This window comes from Mesoplodon mirus (assembly GCF_964341445.2).
Source record: "Mesoplodon mirus genome assembly, chromosome: 9".
Taxonomy (NCBI): Eukaryota; Metazoa; Chordata; class Mammalia; order Artiodactyla; family Ziphiidae; genus Mesoplodon; species Mesoplodon mirus.
This window is the reverse complement of record NC_138985.1, coordinates 58,651,508-58,668,081: the sequence shown is the minus strand read 5'-3', so window position 1 is coordinate 58,668,081 and position 16,574 is coordinate 58,651,508. Positions and strand designations below refer to the sequence as shown.

The window sequence follows — 16,574 nt, the reverse complement described above, 5'->3', positions numbered from 1 at the left end:
TTCCTCAGAATCTTTGCAAAGCAGAGTGCTCATTTATAAACTTAATAAAAATTATTTGGTTTCTTCTGGTACTTTATTTTGTTGTTTTCCTGATGAGAGTACTTAGAAAAGTTGAGGCTAGACTTTCAAATGATTTTTGTAAAAGTAGTTTTTGATCATAAATGCAATTATTTCCTAATTGTAAGAATGACAGTTTATTTGATAAACATAAATAGAACTGCTTTGAAAATCCCTTAAGTAAATAATCACGTGAAAATTTTAATGAGGACTTTCTTTCAAAGCTCAGTTTCTTTCATTCTTATAATTTTCTCTATAAGTACAGAATAATATTTATCTTAAAATGAAATCATTGAGATAGAAACCCATAAACAAAGTTGGTACATTTAGATGTAAAAGAGCAGTACCTTGAGGTATGTACTTTTAAGGTCAATGTAGTTTTCTTGAAAATTATCAATGCTTTTCAGTGATTTACAGAAGGATTGTTTTATTTTTCAGTAGTCCTACAAACTCAGTTCATATAATTGTAAGATTTTAGCAGATGCTTGAGGAAACATAGTTAAGTAAAATTAAAAACTAAAATTCTTTTAGAGACTATGATAATTGTTTTGTGTCCCTTGAAACACTAGGCATGGTTTTTTAAAAAACTCATATATTAATAACACCTCAATAAACTTGAGTATAGCTGGTAATAAGAATTATAATTTATTTATATTTTTATTTAAATTTGTTTTTGACTATTAAATCCAGTGTAATAGTAAATGTGTTTAGATATTAGTTAAAAGTGAGAAATTAGTCTTAATATTTTCTTCTTACTACCTTGAAAATATAATTCCTTAACCACCTCTTGCCTCTTTTAATTATACAGGAACAGTTGGATGTTGCTCTGTCCAAAATCTGCAAGAATTTTGACATTAACCATTATACCAAGGTTCAACAAGCTTATCGACTTCTTGGAAAAACACAGGTTAGTTTTGAAAGGATGTTTTCTTTTTTCTTAGTCAGGGATCTGTTGATCTTCATGATTGCTTAAGTTTGAATATTATTATTAATATAGAGTGCTTAAAAAGTTTCATTTAACAAAGTAAATTTTTATGTTGTATTAACAATAGTAACATGATCTCATAGGCTCAGAGTGTGTGTAGTGTGATTAAAACATTACAGAAGTCTGTTTTAAACTATGAAGTGTTTCTCAGGTTTAATATTTTCACCATTCTATGTAGGTTTTTTAAAAAGTATATTATGAGATAATTCAGTGGGAGAGAATTGTAGTCTTTTTTACCTCAACTCTTGGTCCCAAATAAGAACTTCTAAATTTGGAGCCTCATGGTTCCTAGATGGGCCATCATGACTCCCTCAAAGTTGTATGTAAACTTTTGTGCATTGTGTACATTTGTTGTAAAACAGGTCTGTTGCATTTATCAGATTTTTCAAAGGATTCTATTATCCTCAGAATGTCCTCACTGCTCCCATGATGCATGGCTTTACATACTCTTACTGCTCAAGGGCTTCCTTGAAAAATTTGAAGTAGAGGCCACAGTTTGAAAATTAATTATATCTTCTGCAAATATAGGATTATACATTTTTCTAGAGAACATCCAAACATGATAGGTGTAAATGTTTTCTTCCCTTAAATGGTCTCTTGTCTTAGAAGGAAATTGAAGACTTTACCAAACTACTTAAACTCTATTTACATTTTATAATAAGAATAAAGAAGTTTGGTTATTTATTGTACTTTATTAGTTTTTATATCTGAAGCTATACCTAGGGAAAAATACTAGAAGGAAGACATTTGGTAATTTCGAGGGACATGTTTAAAGACCTTTGAAAATACAACTATAACTTCTGGTTTCCCCCATTAGATGAATTCTTTCACTCATTAAATATTTATGGGTACCTACTATGTGCATTGCTCCAGGCACCTGGATATAGGCCCTCATGTATCTTACCTTCTAGTGAGGGAGACAAACATTAAAGAAATAAATCAGTGTAAGTGGATAGAGTGATGCAAAATACTGATTTATATAGGATAGTCAGGAAAGGCTTCTCTGAGAAGATGACCGTTGAGTATCCTGAACAATGTAAAGGAATGATGGCAGATCGCATCCAAAGGTGTGATTATGCATGACATGTTTGGGAAAAGGTAGGATGGGTACCAGTGATAAATACAGAGCAACAGAGCAGTGTTCACAATTCAGATTTATCTTTAGTGGTATGATGTTCTGGTTATTTGCAGGGTTATTTGCAAATAATCAACACTTATAATTCTGTGTGTAATAGTTATTCATGCTGTAGCTAAAATTGGTAAAGATTTTTTCCTGTGTGTTTAAAATCTGTTGAAATTTATTTTAATAATATGAGATTATGTTGTATGTTTTTTCTTTCCATAGACAGCAATGGATCAACTTCATATGCACTTCACACAAGCCATTCATAATACCGTGTTTCAAGTTGTTCTTGGTTATGTGGAACTATGTGCAGGAAACACAGATACAAAATTCCAAAAGCTGCAATATAAGGATCTCTGTACGGTATGTCATAACTTAATTATTGTTCATATCTATTTTAGTTTCTAAGTTTATATTTCATTTCTTTTAGAGCCTACTATTTGAAGATATGTTTGCAAACAGCTTTTCTCCCATATTATTCTTTTCCTCATAGAGAAACTGGAAGATTCAGTCACATAAATAGTAAAGGTTGATGAGATGGTACAGATTTGTGGAATGTGGTTGCTTCTAAATGGACTCTCTACCCTCTTATAACTTCTTTTACCCCTCTGTCTCAGGGTCTTAACTCTCTTCTGTGATAGCATCTAGGGTGCTTTTAAGCAATCATCTTTGCTGTTTTTCCTTACATACTTTCAATCAGTCTTTTCATGTGTATAAATGTTGCTTCTGTCAGCATCTGTAACCAATTTTTCTTTTTCATTCTTAAACATAGGTCTGTAGGTAAGATAATCCACAGGTGGGAAGTGAACTGAGTTGGGTTCTCCTTTCGAATTCTTCTTGCTGATGGATTGATGTAGTGTGAGGAAAAGAGAATGATAACCTCTTGGAGAATAGGGGTGCTGTTTGCTTTTAAAGGAAGCCTGGTAAAGCATGAATTCTGTTTGATACTTATTAACAGAATTAGGTATGATAGGTTCTTTAATGTTGAAAGAACAGACTTAGAGGAGCTGAATAATGAGATGAAGAATATGATGCATTTTAAGGTGGCCCACTTTCTTTGGCACTATTCTTGATAAAAAATTAAGGAAGTTTAGAAATTACCTCAGGCCTCTTGGAAGTATTTAAGTCAGTGCTGTTACTGGCAGACAGGGATGTGAATATCTCTTATAAGCCTAAGTAAGTTTTAATTTGTTTCATAATATTGAGTTATATTTGACCTGTTTAAACCAGGTAAGATTAGGAAGAGATTATCTCATATCAGATTTATTTATTTAGTTTGATGAAAAGATGTGGACTTGTAGTAACTGAGTTCTATAAATGAAAGTGGTTAGCTCAATAGAGGAAAAATGGAAGGAAGCCTTAGAAGTTCAATCAAAGCTGATAAAAGGAAACTTAAATATGTTTTCCTGGTGAGAACACATATCAAGGATCTGGAATGGCATAACTCAGGCAAGTGAGGTGATTTGTGAAGGAGCCTTGTATTAGAATGTACAATTCTTAATTTTTCAATATATGGCAATTGGGAATCATTTTTGCCCTAATTAAAATTAACTGATAATAATTATTGACGAAATACTGGTGTAGGAGCATATGTGGCAACCGAGTGTCAGGTAAGAAGGAAACAACAGAGCCCTCAGGATATATGTGCAGGGTGTTGACTCGCAGATTTTGGAAGTGAGAAGGAAGAGCCCAGGCATTTGGGCAGTTGTTTTTCTCTGTATAGTAGCAATATTTTGAAGGAAGTCTTTAATCATAGATAAATGTTTAAATATAACATTAAAAATTGAAATAAGTGATTTAAAATTTTGTGTTGAAGTATAGTTGATTTAAAATTTCTGCTGCACAGAGAAGTGATTCAGTTATACGTATATATGTTCTTTTTCGTATTTTTTCCCATTGTGGTTTATCACAGGCTATTGAATGTAGTTCCCTGTGCTGTACAGTAGAACCTTGTTGTTTATTTTATATATGGTAGTTTGTATCAGTTTAGCTCTTTTATTCTTTTTTAACATCTTTATTGGAGTATAATTGCTTCACAATGCTGTGTTAGTTTCTGCTGTATAATAAAGTGAGTCAGCTATACATAAACAGAAATTCCCATATCTCCTCCCTCTCAAGACTCCCTCCCACCCTCCCTATCCCACCCCTCTAGGTGGTCACAAAGCACTGAGCTGATCTCCCTGTGCTATGCGGCTGCTTCCCACTAGCTATCTGCTTTACATTTGGTGTGTATATATGTCCATGTCTTTTATTTTAGACAATCACTTCCCCTTTTTATATTTTTCATGGCATCCCATGTTTGAAAAGACCAAGCCCTCTGCCTTATGGAATGTGGCACCGGATCTTACTTTTGATCCCCTCTGCTCAGCACGGGGTCTGGTAATAGTAGCCTTTCTGTCCATTTGCTGAGCACTTGAAAACAGTGATAATGGTTATGAGTAATAATCACAGAAGCTAAAAAAAAAAAATTGAAATAAATAAAATAGTACACTGATCAGAGTTGATAGAGGGATAGTGTTTCTGTAAACGGGAACATTTTGTTTCCTTTAAATGGAAAGAGATTGGAAATGAAAAGAGATAATCATCTGCTTGTTCTTATTCACAGTATTAATTTATAAATTTTTTTAAATATAAATTTATTTTTGGCTGTGTTGGGTCTTCATTGCTGCGCGCAGGCTTACTCTAGTTGCAGCAAGCGGGGGCTACTCTTTATTGCGGTGCGCGGGCTTGACATTGTGGTAGCTTCTCTTGTTGCGGAGCATGGGATCTAGGCATGCGGGCTTCAGTAGTTGTGGCACACGGGCTCAGTAGTTGTGGCTCACGGGCTCTGGAGCGTAGGCTCAGTAGGTGTGGCACATGGGTTTAGTTGCTCCGTGGCATGTGGGGTCTTCCCGGACCAGGGCTTGAACCCATGTCCCCTGCACTGGCAGGCGGATTCTTAACCACTGTGCCACCAGGGAAACCCCACAGTATTGTTTTAAACCACTCACAGATGTCAGTCTGTTACTAAATGGGCTAGAATGAAATTGAACTCTTTTTTTTTTCTTCTTTTTGGACATTCCTTTACAAAGAAACCTGGGGCAAAATCAGTGTTCCGTTTTTTATTTTCTCTGGTAAACAGAGAACTTCAGCGTTCTTAAGGCCAGCAGCATACTGTCCCATTATGAAGTGTCTGCCATTTGTGTTCTGTCACCACTGCTCTAAGTTTAAAAGTTTAATTGACTTTGAACTCTTTGAATTCATTTTGTAACTGAATGTACTTTCTTTACTAAACTGTAATTTCTAAGTGATTTAATTAAAGGCACGTTTATAGCTTATCTTTGTCTAGTTTCCTGTTTTTTCTTGAATGTATCGACTTAAGAGTCTTTAGATCAGTAATTTAGGCTCTTTTAAAAAATATGTACATTATCTTGAAGCACAGATAAAGGACTACTCCTTAGAAGCAAAAGTTTCAAATGAGAATTAAATCTCATTTCTGGCAAGGGCCAATGTAAAGGGGCATAGTGGTTATTTTATCTGATTAAAAAGCCTTTTTGTGATTGCGTTTATCAATACATTGATGTACCCTACATGTTCACACCAGTTTGTGGAGAGATATAAAGGCACCAAGTGGAAGCTCTTTATTTAGTGACCTTGTAGAGAAACATTCTGTAGGTGTTTTGAAAGTTTATGAAGTATGCATCAGTTTTAAAAAAAATGTTGTTTTTTAACATTTTTTTTTTTTGGCAGGCTGATGGGTTTCCCTTGGGAGCTTGTTTCAAGATGTTAATTAGGATACTGTTGATTAATTTTATGATAATAGAGCTGGCTAAGCTGGCTGCAGTGTTCTCAACCATTTTTCAACTGTTCATTTCGAAATGCTTTTAATGAGTTTTGAGTTCTGTTTTTGAAATGAACTTGATAATATAATAATACTTTGGGGGAAAATGTAATGTTTCTTTTAGAAAAAGCTTTCTGAAATAATTTCAATAGGTATTTTCTCCTTTTGGCACATTGGAGGTGTTTAGTAAATGTTTCTTTAGTATACTGGATTGACCTCGTTGTCTCTAACTTGTGTGGTGTTGGCTTAATTCTCAGATTTGATTAAGTGAGAGGGAAAGAAAACCAACATTGAGCGCTTTCTCCATGCCATGTACTTTTACAGGTTTTTTACATGCATACGTCATAGAAAGACCAACTAAAGGCTCATCAAATGTTCCATTCTTCTAGTTTTTAAATTTTCGATTCTTATAAATAATACTTCTTGATATTAAATTGTAATTAAGTGGCAGTTTGAGGGTCAATAAATATTTTTAGTAAGATCTCTGTTGAAGGTATAGTTTATTTTGAGTTCATATAAGAGCCTAGAGAAATTTCCTCTTTTGAGACAAAAAGCTATTTCTGTTCTTAAATTCTCAGGGCACTTTCTGTTGTGAAGAATTAATATATTTTCTCTTATCAAATAGTATGAGAGTATACAGACTCTCTATAATGATAAGCTGCCAGGAATTTCAGTGCTAAATTTAATATTCATTTGTAGTAACCGTCTTGTTTTGGGTTTTCTGTAGAATTAACTGCCTCCTTATCCTTTTTCTGTTTTCTGACTTCTTCAACTAGTCTCTTTATGTGTTTTTATATCACTCACAGTATTTATGGAGTTAGAATACTCATTATATAAGTAGTCGCTCAAATTCAGCAATCATTATTTAATATGTTTACTCTTAAAATACATGTATTTTAAATTATACACCTAAAACATTGATTGTAGGAAAATACAGATAAGCAAAAGAAGAAAATAAAAAATAATATTTCTTTATGCAGAGCTGGTTCTTTTAATGTGTATATAAGCAAATAGCTTTTTAAAGTAGGATTGTGCTGTACATACAGATTTAGAACTTTTTTCCACTTGCTACGTTATAAACAGTTTTTCATTTCAGTAAATATGCTATGCACATACCTTTTAGTGGCTTGACAGTACTTCATTGTAAGTGATCCTGTTGATTAATTAACCAGTTTCTTATTCTTTGATGTTCATAATGACAAAAGTTGGAAATAATATAAATAACACTGTAGTAAATATTTTTAAAGCTAAGTCTTTGCACACATCATTAATTATTTCTTTAGGATAAATGATGAAAAATAAAATTGCATTGCCAAAGGCTTTGGTTTATATTTCCAAAATTGCCCTCTAGAAAGTGTGTTTCAAATTACACTCCTCATCAGTAGTGTCTGCTTTTATCCTTTTCCCTGTGCACATGAATGCTGATTATTTTACATTTAATAGCTTAATTGTCAGATACCAGAAGGTAGCATATCAATACTAATTTATGTAGCTTGTCACTCAAGCATATTTAGGATGTGAAGGAAATTAAACAGGGACATTTTATTGATTGATGAGGTTAATTTGGTTGATTTGGTTGGATAAGTGAGTGGACCTTTCCTTTCTTACTAGAGAAACCTTTTCAGTTGGAGGAATAATGCTATTTACTTGATTGCTTTATCAGATCAGTTTTAAAATACCCTAAGAATTCAGATGTCACATTTTTTCTTACCACTTATATAGTAGCACCCAGCTAATTTTTTATATGAGTTACATATTGTTTTTTTTTAATATAAGAGTTATATATTGGTTTCTAAATATTTAAGGTAAAATAAAAAATAAATTTTGGTAATTTTAAATATTCAAAACTTAATGATCAAAAGATAAGGAAAGTTTATCTGTCTCTTCCTTTTTCCCTGCCATTTACTTTTTGGATTGTCAAGAACTGTGAAGGGTCTGAAATTTCATTGTACTTGCAGATTAACAAGCTAGACTGTTACTGTTTCATGGATGCTGGTAGAAGATGCAAGATTACACTTTCTTAGTGCTCTGACTTAGTATAAACCAGTTTCCCTTATCATTACCCAGTTTTTGTTAATCAGTCAAGTAATGGGTTCAGCTCAGCAAGGGTAAATATGGTTATAAAGAGTTTGTAACCTAGTAAGGTCACATTAATTATGATCAGAGGTAGAATAAGAAAAGTTCAAACAACATATACAATAGTGTCAATGGGATCAACACAGTTCTTTAAGGGTTTAAGGAGGCAAAAGAGGAGCCTGCAAGTTTTGAGTTGGTTTTGGATTTCAAGAAGCACGATGTATGTGGCTGAGTACAGGGATACAGAGGAAATATCCTGAGCAATGGCATGAAAGAAGAGCATAGGGCAAGTGAAAGGAACAGTAGGTTATCTGGCTTGGTTTAACTGAATTAAACCAAGTATGATGATTTGGTGGTTTCTACCATACCCTGGAACTAATGAGTGCCTATGGAGAACATGCTTTGGGCTGATGTTATCTGAGTAACCAGCTTTCCCTCTCTTGGCTGGAAGTGAAGGGGTTTTCTAGTCACTTGAAACTGGCTTAGGTGTGATGCCCAAGTCTATGAACCCTTAAAACTATCAATGTAATTTAGACTGCTGGGTGATTGTGTGTGTGTGTGTGTGTGTGTCTGTGTGTGTGTGGAGGATGGGGGTAAATGTTAAAGAGCCAACCTATTTTTAAGATGTGGTACACAGCTGCCAGCAGAAACAAAGTAATTTACTGGTAAAAGCCATTCTCAGAACCTGCCAAGAAACCATATTCTTAATTTGTCTTTTTACATTTAAGTATTGCCCATTTTTGGTGATAATCTTAGCATAGGGGTTCACAGCATTTTATTACTTGAAACTTTGAAAGATAAGTTATATATTCTGATAACACAAGCTTTGCTTGTTTTATAGTATTAAGCTTTAACTGATTAAATTTGTTATAAAGCAAAAAATAAAAAAAAAACAAAAAAACATTTAGCAGCAATTAGACAAAACTAAGGATGGTAATAAAGGAGCCCCCTTCTGTGTACTTCACAATTTAGAGGGTGCTAGTTACTTAGTTCCAAGTTGGCATCATTCATACCATACATATTACATATGTCTTCATGTGTAAATACATATTTAGTATTAATGATAAAATGCCTGGGAGATGAGAATGACTTTTTTCACCAAGACATTTGTGTTGTTGTGTTTTTTGTTTTGTTTTTTACAATGTTGTGTTACCTTCTGCTGTACAGCAGAGTGAATCAGCTATATGGATACATATATCCCCTCTTTTTTGGATTTCCTTCCCATTAAGGTCACCACAGAGCACTGAGTAGAGTTCCCTGTGCTATACAGTCTGTTTTCATTAGTTATCTGTTTTATACATAGTAGTGTATGTATGTCAGTCCCAATCTCCCAGTTCATCCCACTCCGCACATCCCCCCTTGGTGTCCATACATTTGTTCTCTATGTCTGTGTCTCCATTTCTGCTTTGCAAACAGGTTCATCTGTACCATTTTTCTAGATTCCACATAAATGTGTTAATATACAATATTTGTTTTTCTCTTTCTGACTGACTTCACTCTGTATGACAGACTCTAGGTCTGTCCATGTCTCTGCAAATGGCACAATTTTGTTCCTTTTTATGGCTGAGTAATATTCCAATGTGTATACGTACCACATCTTCTTTATCCATTCCTCTGTTGTTGGACATTTAGGTTGCTTCCATGTCCTGGCTATTGTAAATAGTGCTGCGGTGAACATGGGATGCGTGTAGCTTTTGGAATTACAGTTTTCTCTGGGTATATGCCCAGGAGTGGGATTGCTGGGTCATATGGTAGTTCTATTTTTAGTTTTTTAAGGAGGCTCCATACTGTTCTCCACAGTGGCTGTATCAATTTACATTCCCACCAACAGTGCAAGAGGGTTCCCTTTTCTCCACACCCTCTCCAGCATTTGCTCTTTGCAAATTTTTTGATGATGGCCATTTGGACTGGTGTGAGGTGATACCTCATTGTAGTTTTGATTTGCATTTCTCTAATAATTAGTGATGTTCAGCAGCTTTTCATGTGCTTCTTGGCCATCTGTTGGTCTTCTTTGGAGGAATGTCTATTTAGGTCTTATGCCCATTTTTGGATTGGGTTGTTTGGTTTTTTTAATATTGAGCTGCATGAGCTGTTTATATATTTTGGAGATTAATCCTTTGTTGCTTCATTTGCAAATATTTTCTCCCATTTTGAGGATTGTTTTTTTGTCTTGTTTATGGTTTCCTTTGCTGTGCAAAAGCTTTTAAGTTTCATTAGGTCCCATTTGTTTTGTTTTTAATTCCATTTCTCTAGGAGGTGGGTCAAAAAGGATCTTGCTGTGATTTATGACATAGAGTGCTCTGCCTATGTTTTCCTCTAAGAGTTTTATAGTGTCTGGCCTTACATTTAGGTCCCTAATCCATTTTGAGATTATTTTTGTGTATGGTGTTAAGAAGTGTTCTGATTTCATTCTTTTACATGTAGCTGTCCAGTTTTCCCAGCACCACTTATTGAAGAGGCTGTCTTTCCTCCATTGTATATCCTTGCCTCCTTTGTCTTAGGTTAGTTGACTGTAGGTGCGTGGGTTTATCTCTGGGCTTTCTATCCTGTTTCATTGATCTATATTTCTGTTTTTGTGCCAGTACCATACATACTCTCTTGATTACTGTAGCTTTGTAATTTAGTCTGGAGTTAGGGAGCCTGATTCCTCCAGTTCTGTTTTTCTTTCTCAAGATTGCTTTGGCTATTCAGGGTCTTTTTTGTTTCCATAAAAATGTGAAAAGTGCCGTTGGTAATTTGGTAGGGATTGCATTGAATCTGTAGCTTGCTTTGGGTATTTTAGTCATTTTCACAATATTGATTCTTCCAGTCCAAGAACATGGTTTATCTGTCCATCTTTGTGTCATCTTTGATTTCTTTCATCCTTATCTTACAGTTTTCTGCATACAAATCTTTTGCCTCCTTAGGTAGGTTTATTCCTAGGTATTTTACTCTTTTTGTTGCACTGATAAATGGAATTGTTTCCTTAATTTCTCCTTCTGATCTTTCGTTGTTAGTGTGTAAGAATGCAAGAGATTTCATGCATTGATTTTTGTATCCTGCAGCTTTACCAAATTCATTGATCAGCACCAGTAGTTTTCTGGTGGCATCTTTAGGATTTTTTTTATGTATAGTATCATGTCATCTGCAAACTGACAGTTTTACTTCTTGTTTTCCGATTTGGTTTCCTTTTATTTCTTTTTCTTCTCTGATTGCTGTGGCTCGGACTTCATGTTCTTAAATCATGAATGAATCTAGTTTAGTATAAGGAAAGTTTTGCTACAGCATATGCATATTTTACCTATGGAGAGTCAAGTTTTTAACGCTTCAGAGAGACTCTAGGTTATTTGCTTTATCCCTTGGCATTAGATATATGAAGTAAAATGCTGGAGTCATGATCAAGTAAGTCACAAAGTTGGGACCCAAGCCCAAATATGTGCCATCCAGTCCACTATACTGAGCACCACTCTGATTTCCAATGATGAGAAAGTACCTAAGCTATTCATATTTTGTACAGCTTGGTCCTTACAGAAGTAATTAGAGGTTGGAGAGATCTTGTAATTGCTTGGCCCAGCCACTTATTTAGGCCCAGAGTTCAGCCTTCCCAGAGATATTTTTAGCTCCCTGGGCCTAGTGCTGTTTTGACCTGCAGCATATTTCCAGAAACCTCCCAGCTAAACGGTAGTCCTTTCCAGCAGCTTCTGGTGATGTGAGCTCACTGTGCTAATGGCATTCATCTAAAGATGCTGATAAGCCTTTGTAATTTTTTTTGAAATCCATCTATGAGTGAGTGAGTGAGTGAGTGTGTGTGTGTGTGTGTGTGTGTGTGTGTTTGGATGGGGGTGGGGATGGCAGCACTAGGAGTTTTAAATCTCTGTGAGGATGCCAAAACATCTGCTCCCTTTATGTTTGTCAGGATGTGATTAGAGTGATAAAGTGAAACGAGCATAATGATACTTTAAGGATACTCCTAAGAATTTTTATTTTGATGTTTTAATATTAAAAAATCATCTTCCTGAAATTTTTGGAGGTAATTGGTAATAGAGATTTCTGATGGGTATAAAAATAAATTAATGTGAACTAAAAGGCTAAATTTAGCGGCCTCTTTTTTCCATATTTACCACTTTGCACCTAAGCAACTTTCAAAAGGACATTTTTTTCATTGTGTGCTTCAGATTTGAAAAGGCTGCATATATTTATTTCTGGATTTATACTGTTCTGTGAAAATGGCCTCTAGATTCTTATTAAATTTATTATTTATAATTAAGGCTGAGATGTTGCTGGTTTTAATAAGCTAATTTCATGATTTTAATTTTGACCAGGTAGGTTGGTTGGGATGGTTAATAGTAGAGATGGGAGGTACAAAGTTTTACTCTTAACTGATAGTGATGAGATTGGAAATCAGATCTGTGGATTCTGTGAAAGTGTTAATCAAGATTTGATTAAGGAGTGAATTTTGATGTTTGAATAGTGAAGCTTAGTTGTAATGCTATGTTGAGCTTTTTGCATTGTAACATCTGGATTTGTGAATCTTCTCTAAATCTTGCCCCCCAGGATATTTGTTACCTGTGATCACTGGTTACTAGACATGTATGTTATCTGTATGGAGGTTGTGAGTTACAAAAAAAGAAAACAAACAAACTAGGTTACTTAAAATATTCCTCCTTTTCTGCATGATTTTTGAGATAGTTGTGAAATACTACACCTTTTTCCTCTTTTCTTCTCACCTCTCAACCTTTCCTGAATAAATTGGTACTACTAGCTTTAGAATGGAAGTGGAAAATAGCTCTGGAACACAGAGAAATGTTTGATAAGTAAATTTCTATTTCCCATATATTCTTTAAAAATTTTTAAGACATGCTATTTAGTTCTTTGGGGTGTCTCACTGTGTGAATATTTTCTAAATTGCTTAATTCAAGGCTTTCGTTGCCATCATTGATACGTGATAAGAACATTGAACTGGAATTGCAATATGGCACTCCTCTGCCTTGGTATTCCTGGTTTTATACTAAATGAATCACCCATTAATTGAGACTCGAACTGAGTTGCAGTGTTAGGTATCTAGTAATAAGTGAATGGATTAAACCAATGAAGAGGTAGCAGATCCAGGAATCTCTAACACTGTTTCATGAAAGGTGAACCTAAGATATCCAGAGTGGTTTACTATCTAAGGGCCTGTGACTGGTAAGTTGTAGAATCGGTGCTGGCTGGGATGCAGGGCTTCCAATTTCTTGTCTAGTTCTCTTTCTGTTATGCTCTGCTGGTGTGAAGAAGAATTGATGTCTAAGTGGAAGTTGTAATTCAGAAACTCAGATTCTCTTCTTGGCCTGCCTTTTATTTTTTGACTACTTATACAATTATTTGCTTTTTTGTTGGTTTCTTTGAATCTGTGTTGTTATAGTTATGGTTCACACATGTCTGTGTAATAAGATTCTCTATTTGAAATTTGGAGGTGATTTTTATAAATTAATGAGAGAGCACTAGTTATGAATGATTTTAGTGATAAGGTGTTAAAAGCATTAGAAGCATTTGTTGCTTTGAGAACTGACACTAGTTGATTGCACAGTATTAGGGGAAAGTGGTTTCTGGAGTCCAACTTTAAAATGAAATGACTCTATTGTCAACGTAGTCTTCAAGTACAGAGATGAACACATTTTGGCTTAAATCTATTAAGAAAAATATTTATATATCTATCCCACCTTGCCTTTTTCCTTGAACTATTTACTTTCTGTGTATTTAGTATAATGAGTCTATACATTTGTTTCTATTTTAGAATATAAATTTAGGTAAGAATCATCTTGCTCAGTACATCATAGCCTTATGTTTGTACATATGAACATTTTTGAAGATAAGTTTGGGAGACTTTTAGACATGGGCATTGGCCTAGCTAGATTTGTGAATTATTTACACTTGAGTAAGTTTGGGGAGAAAAAGCTTGGTATAATTTCAGTAAATAATTTCAACGTTTTCTGAAAAAAATTTCATATAAACATTTCTGGGTGTATAATCTCATCCACACCCATTAAAGTTTAGCAAATAGTCAAGAAGTAACACAGTAAAGAACCTCCTTTTCCTTGAATAAATAGGCAAATAATGTAGCTAGACAGTGGTTGGGTGGAGAATAGAAGGTAGTAGTTCCAAGTTTCAATTTTCTGGTTTGTTAAACTGTGGCAAGTATTATAAAAGTTAATTGGTGGGCTATAGCACAATTATTTGTATAGTTATAATTTTTCTTTGGGAAAAATAAGACTAACACTGCCTTCCTTTTATCTGTCAGAAAGATATGTTGGGATATAATTAGATTAAATTTATTTGCATAATATAAACACAAATTTATGCAAAGTTGAGTTTATGAAAGTTTGTAGAAGAGTACCTTTATTCCGGTGAATGATTTTTGAGTTGCAGCCCAGAATGTTTTTGTGATTTTTGCTTTTCTTTGTCTTCTGCTTTTAGCTTTTTCCTGACCTTGTGCATCATTATCGGTTTTCATTACATGTGTGTGGTATGAGAGCTATGTCAGTTGTAATGATGTGGTAAAAATAAACCAAGGAAAAAAGCAAGACTGGTTCATTGTAAAGGTAGTAATTATAATAGTAAACAGGGAAAGTCGACATAAAAAGTTACCCCAAATTATGGCATAAATATGCAGAAATATTTTTGTTGATCTCTGCAAGCCATGTGTAAATCTGGATAGCCATTCTAATTTTTCTGTAAATAGGTACCCGTAGCCAATTCGGTATACTCAGAAGTTTCACTCCCTCCTGTGTTCCTTCCATTTTTATTCCCCACGTCACCTCTTACAGGTAACTGACTTCAGTGTTTTCTTCTTTATATTCACTGTGTTTATTTTTTTGATGATAGGCAGATATATCATTAATTTTTTTCTATTTCTTATGACATATATATGTATATAAAATTTTTTCCCTTTCTCACATGTATATGTATCATATGAAAGGGAAAATTTTTTATTAAAAATTTTTTTTAAATGTATATGTCTGCTTATCATTATTTTTCACAGGTGCAAAGTGCTCTTTTGTGTGTGTGAAGATAGTTTATCCACCTGATCTCCTGTGTTTGGACATGTAGATAGATTCCAGTATTTTGCAGTTACAGATAATCCTTCAACGAATAACCTTGTGTGTATGTATTTTCACATTGTTTGAAGTACACCTTCAGGATAAATTCCTAGAAGTGAGATTGCTGGGTCAAAGGGAAAATACATATGTAGTTTTGTTAGACAGTGTGGTTTTGTTAGATAATGTCAGATTCATTTCCAGAGGATCGTATCGTTTTGCATTCCCACCAGCAGTGGATGAGAGTTCCTGTTTTTTTGTTCACAGCCTTGCCAACAGAGTATATATGGTATCAAAGATAAAACTGGACACTAATTAAAGTGGTATGGACAGATTTCAATCAGTAATATACTGTTGTAATGGGGAAAATAATCCATTGTGAACTGAACTCATCTTCCATTTGTACAGGGGTCACTGGGCATTGTAAAGGGAGAAAGAGGGACTAGGAAGGGGGATGAGCAGGGGCTCAGAAGAAGCAAGGAAGTGAAAAATTACAAAAAAACAAGGGGGCTTGGTCCATGTGAAACCCATCTGGGTTAGGCTCCCACCTTCTCCCTCAGAGACTGGGAGACAAGGGCCCTATCTTCAGGTTTTAGCTGGAACAAACAATATATTCTTTTGGCAGCCTTGACTTTTCTCAGGCAAGCACTTTAAGGGGTGCTAGGGTCATCCTAGGGTTGTGGCCGTGAGCTGCTAGAAACTACATTAGTGTCTTGTTCAACTCTTTGTAGGTCAGGATTGAGGACTAATGAAGGAGAGGGCTCAGGGAGCTGGCTAGAGTTTGGTCAAGGGGAGAATCTTTGTTAATGGTCAGCTTTAAAATTTTCTCTGATCTGATGTGTGAGAATTTGTTTCTTACTGTAGTTTTAATTTGCATTTGCCCTATTATGAGTGAAGTTGGATATGTTTTCAAATATTTAAGGGCCATCTTTATATCTCTGTTAAGTGTGTTTATATCTTCTTCCCATTTTTTATAGGATTTTTGGTCTTTTCCCCCAAATTTTTAAGAGTTCATTATAAATGTGAGATTTTTTTTATTGTGACATGTATTGTGAATACTTTTTTCAAATTTATCATTTGATTTGTTTACTGTTGTTTTTTTTGTTGTTATACAAAATTTATAAAATTTTTATGTAGTAAAATTTATCAAATTTTACTTTTATTACTACTGAATTTTGAGTCATAATTAGAAAGCCTTTACCTATATCAAGGTGAGTGAAGAATTAACTCATGTTTTCTTTTGGTGCTAGTATAATTTTATTTTTTAGGTTCAGCTGTCTTATCCATTTGGAGTTTGTTCTTGTGGATGGTGTGAGGAGTAGATCTTAGTCTTTTTCCAACTGACTATCCAGTTGTCCCAACACTATTAATGAAAAAGACTGTCTTCACTTAAGTGATATGAGATGCTGTCTTTATCATATACCATATTTTTATATGAGGCCAGATCTATTTCTGGACTTG

At 34.4% G+C, this 16,574-nt stretch overlaps 1 protein-coding gene across 1 annotated transcript in view; it reads left to right on the top strand.

The window, feature by feature from the left end:
- Positions 1-16,574, top strand: part of VPS50 (VPS50 subunit of EARP/GARPII complex) — a 132,803-nt gene that overhangs the window by 45,627 nt on the left and 70,602 nt on the right. Inside the window, exons 11-12 of the mRNA XM_082633014.1 lie at positions 866-964; positions 2,388-2,528. Coding sequence (XP_082489140.1) covers positions 866-964; positions 2,388-2,528 — 240 coding nt within the window. The remainder of the gene's footprint in view (positions 1-865; positions 965-2,387; positions 2,529-16,574) is intronic.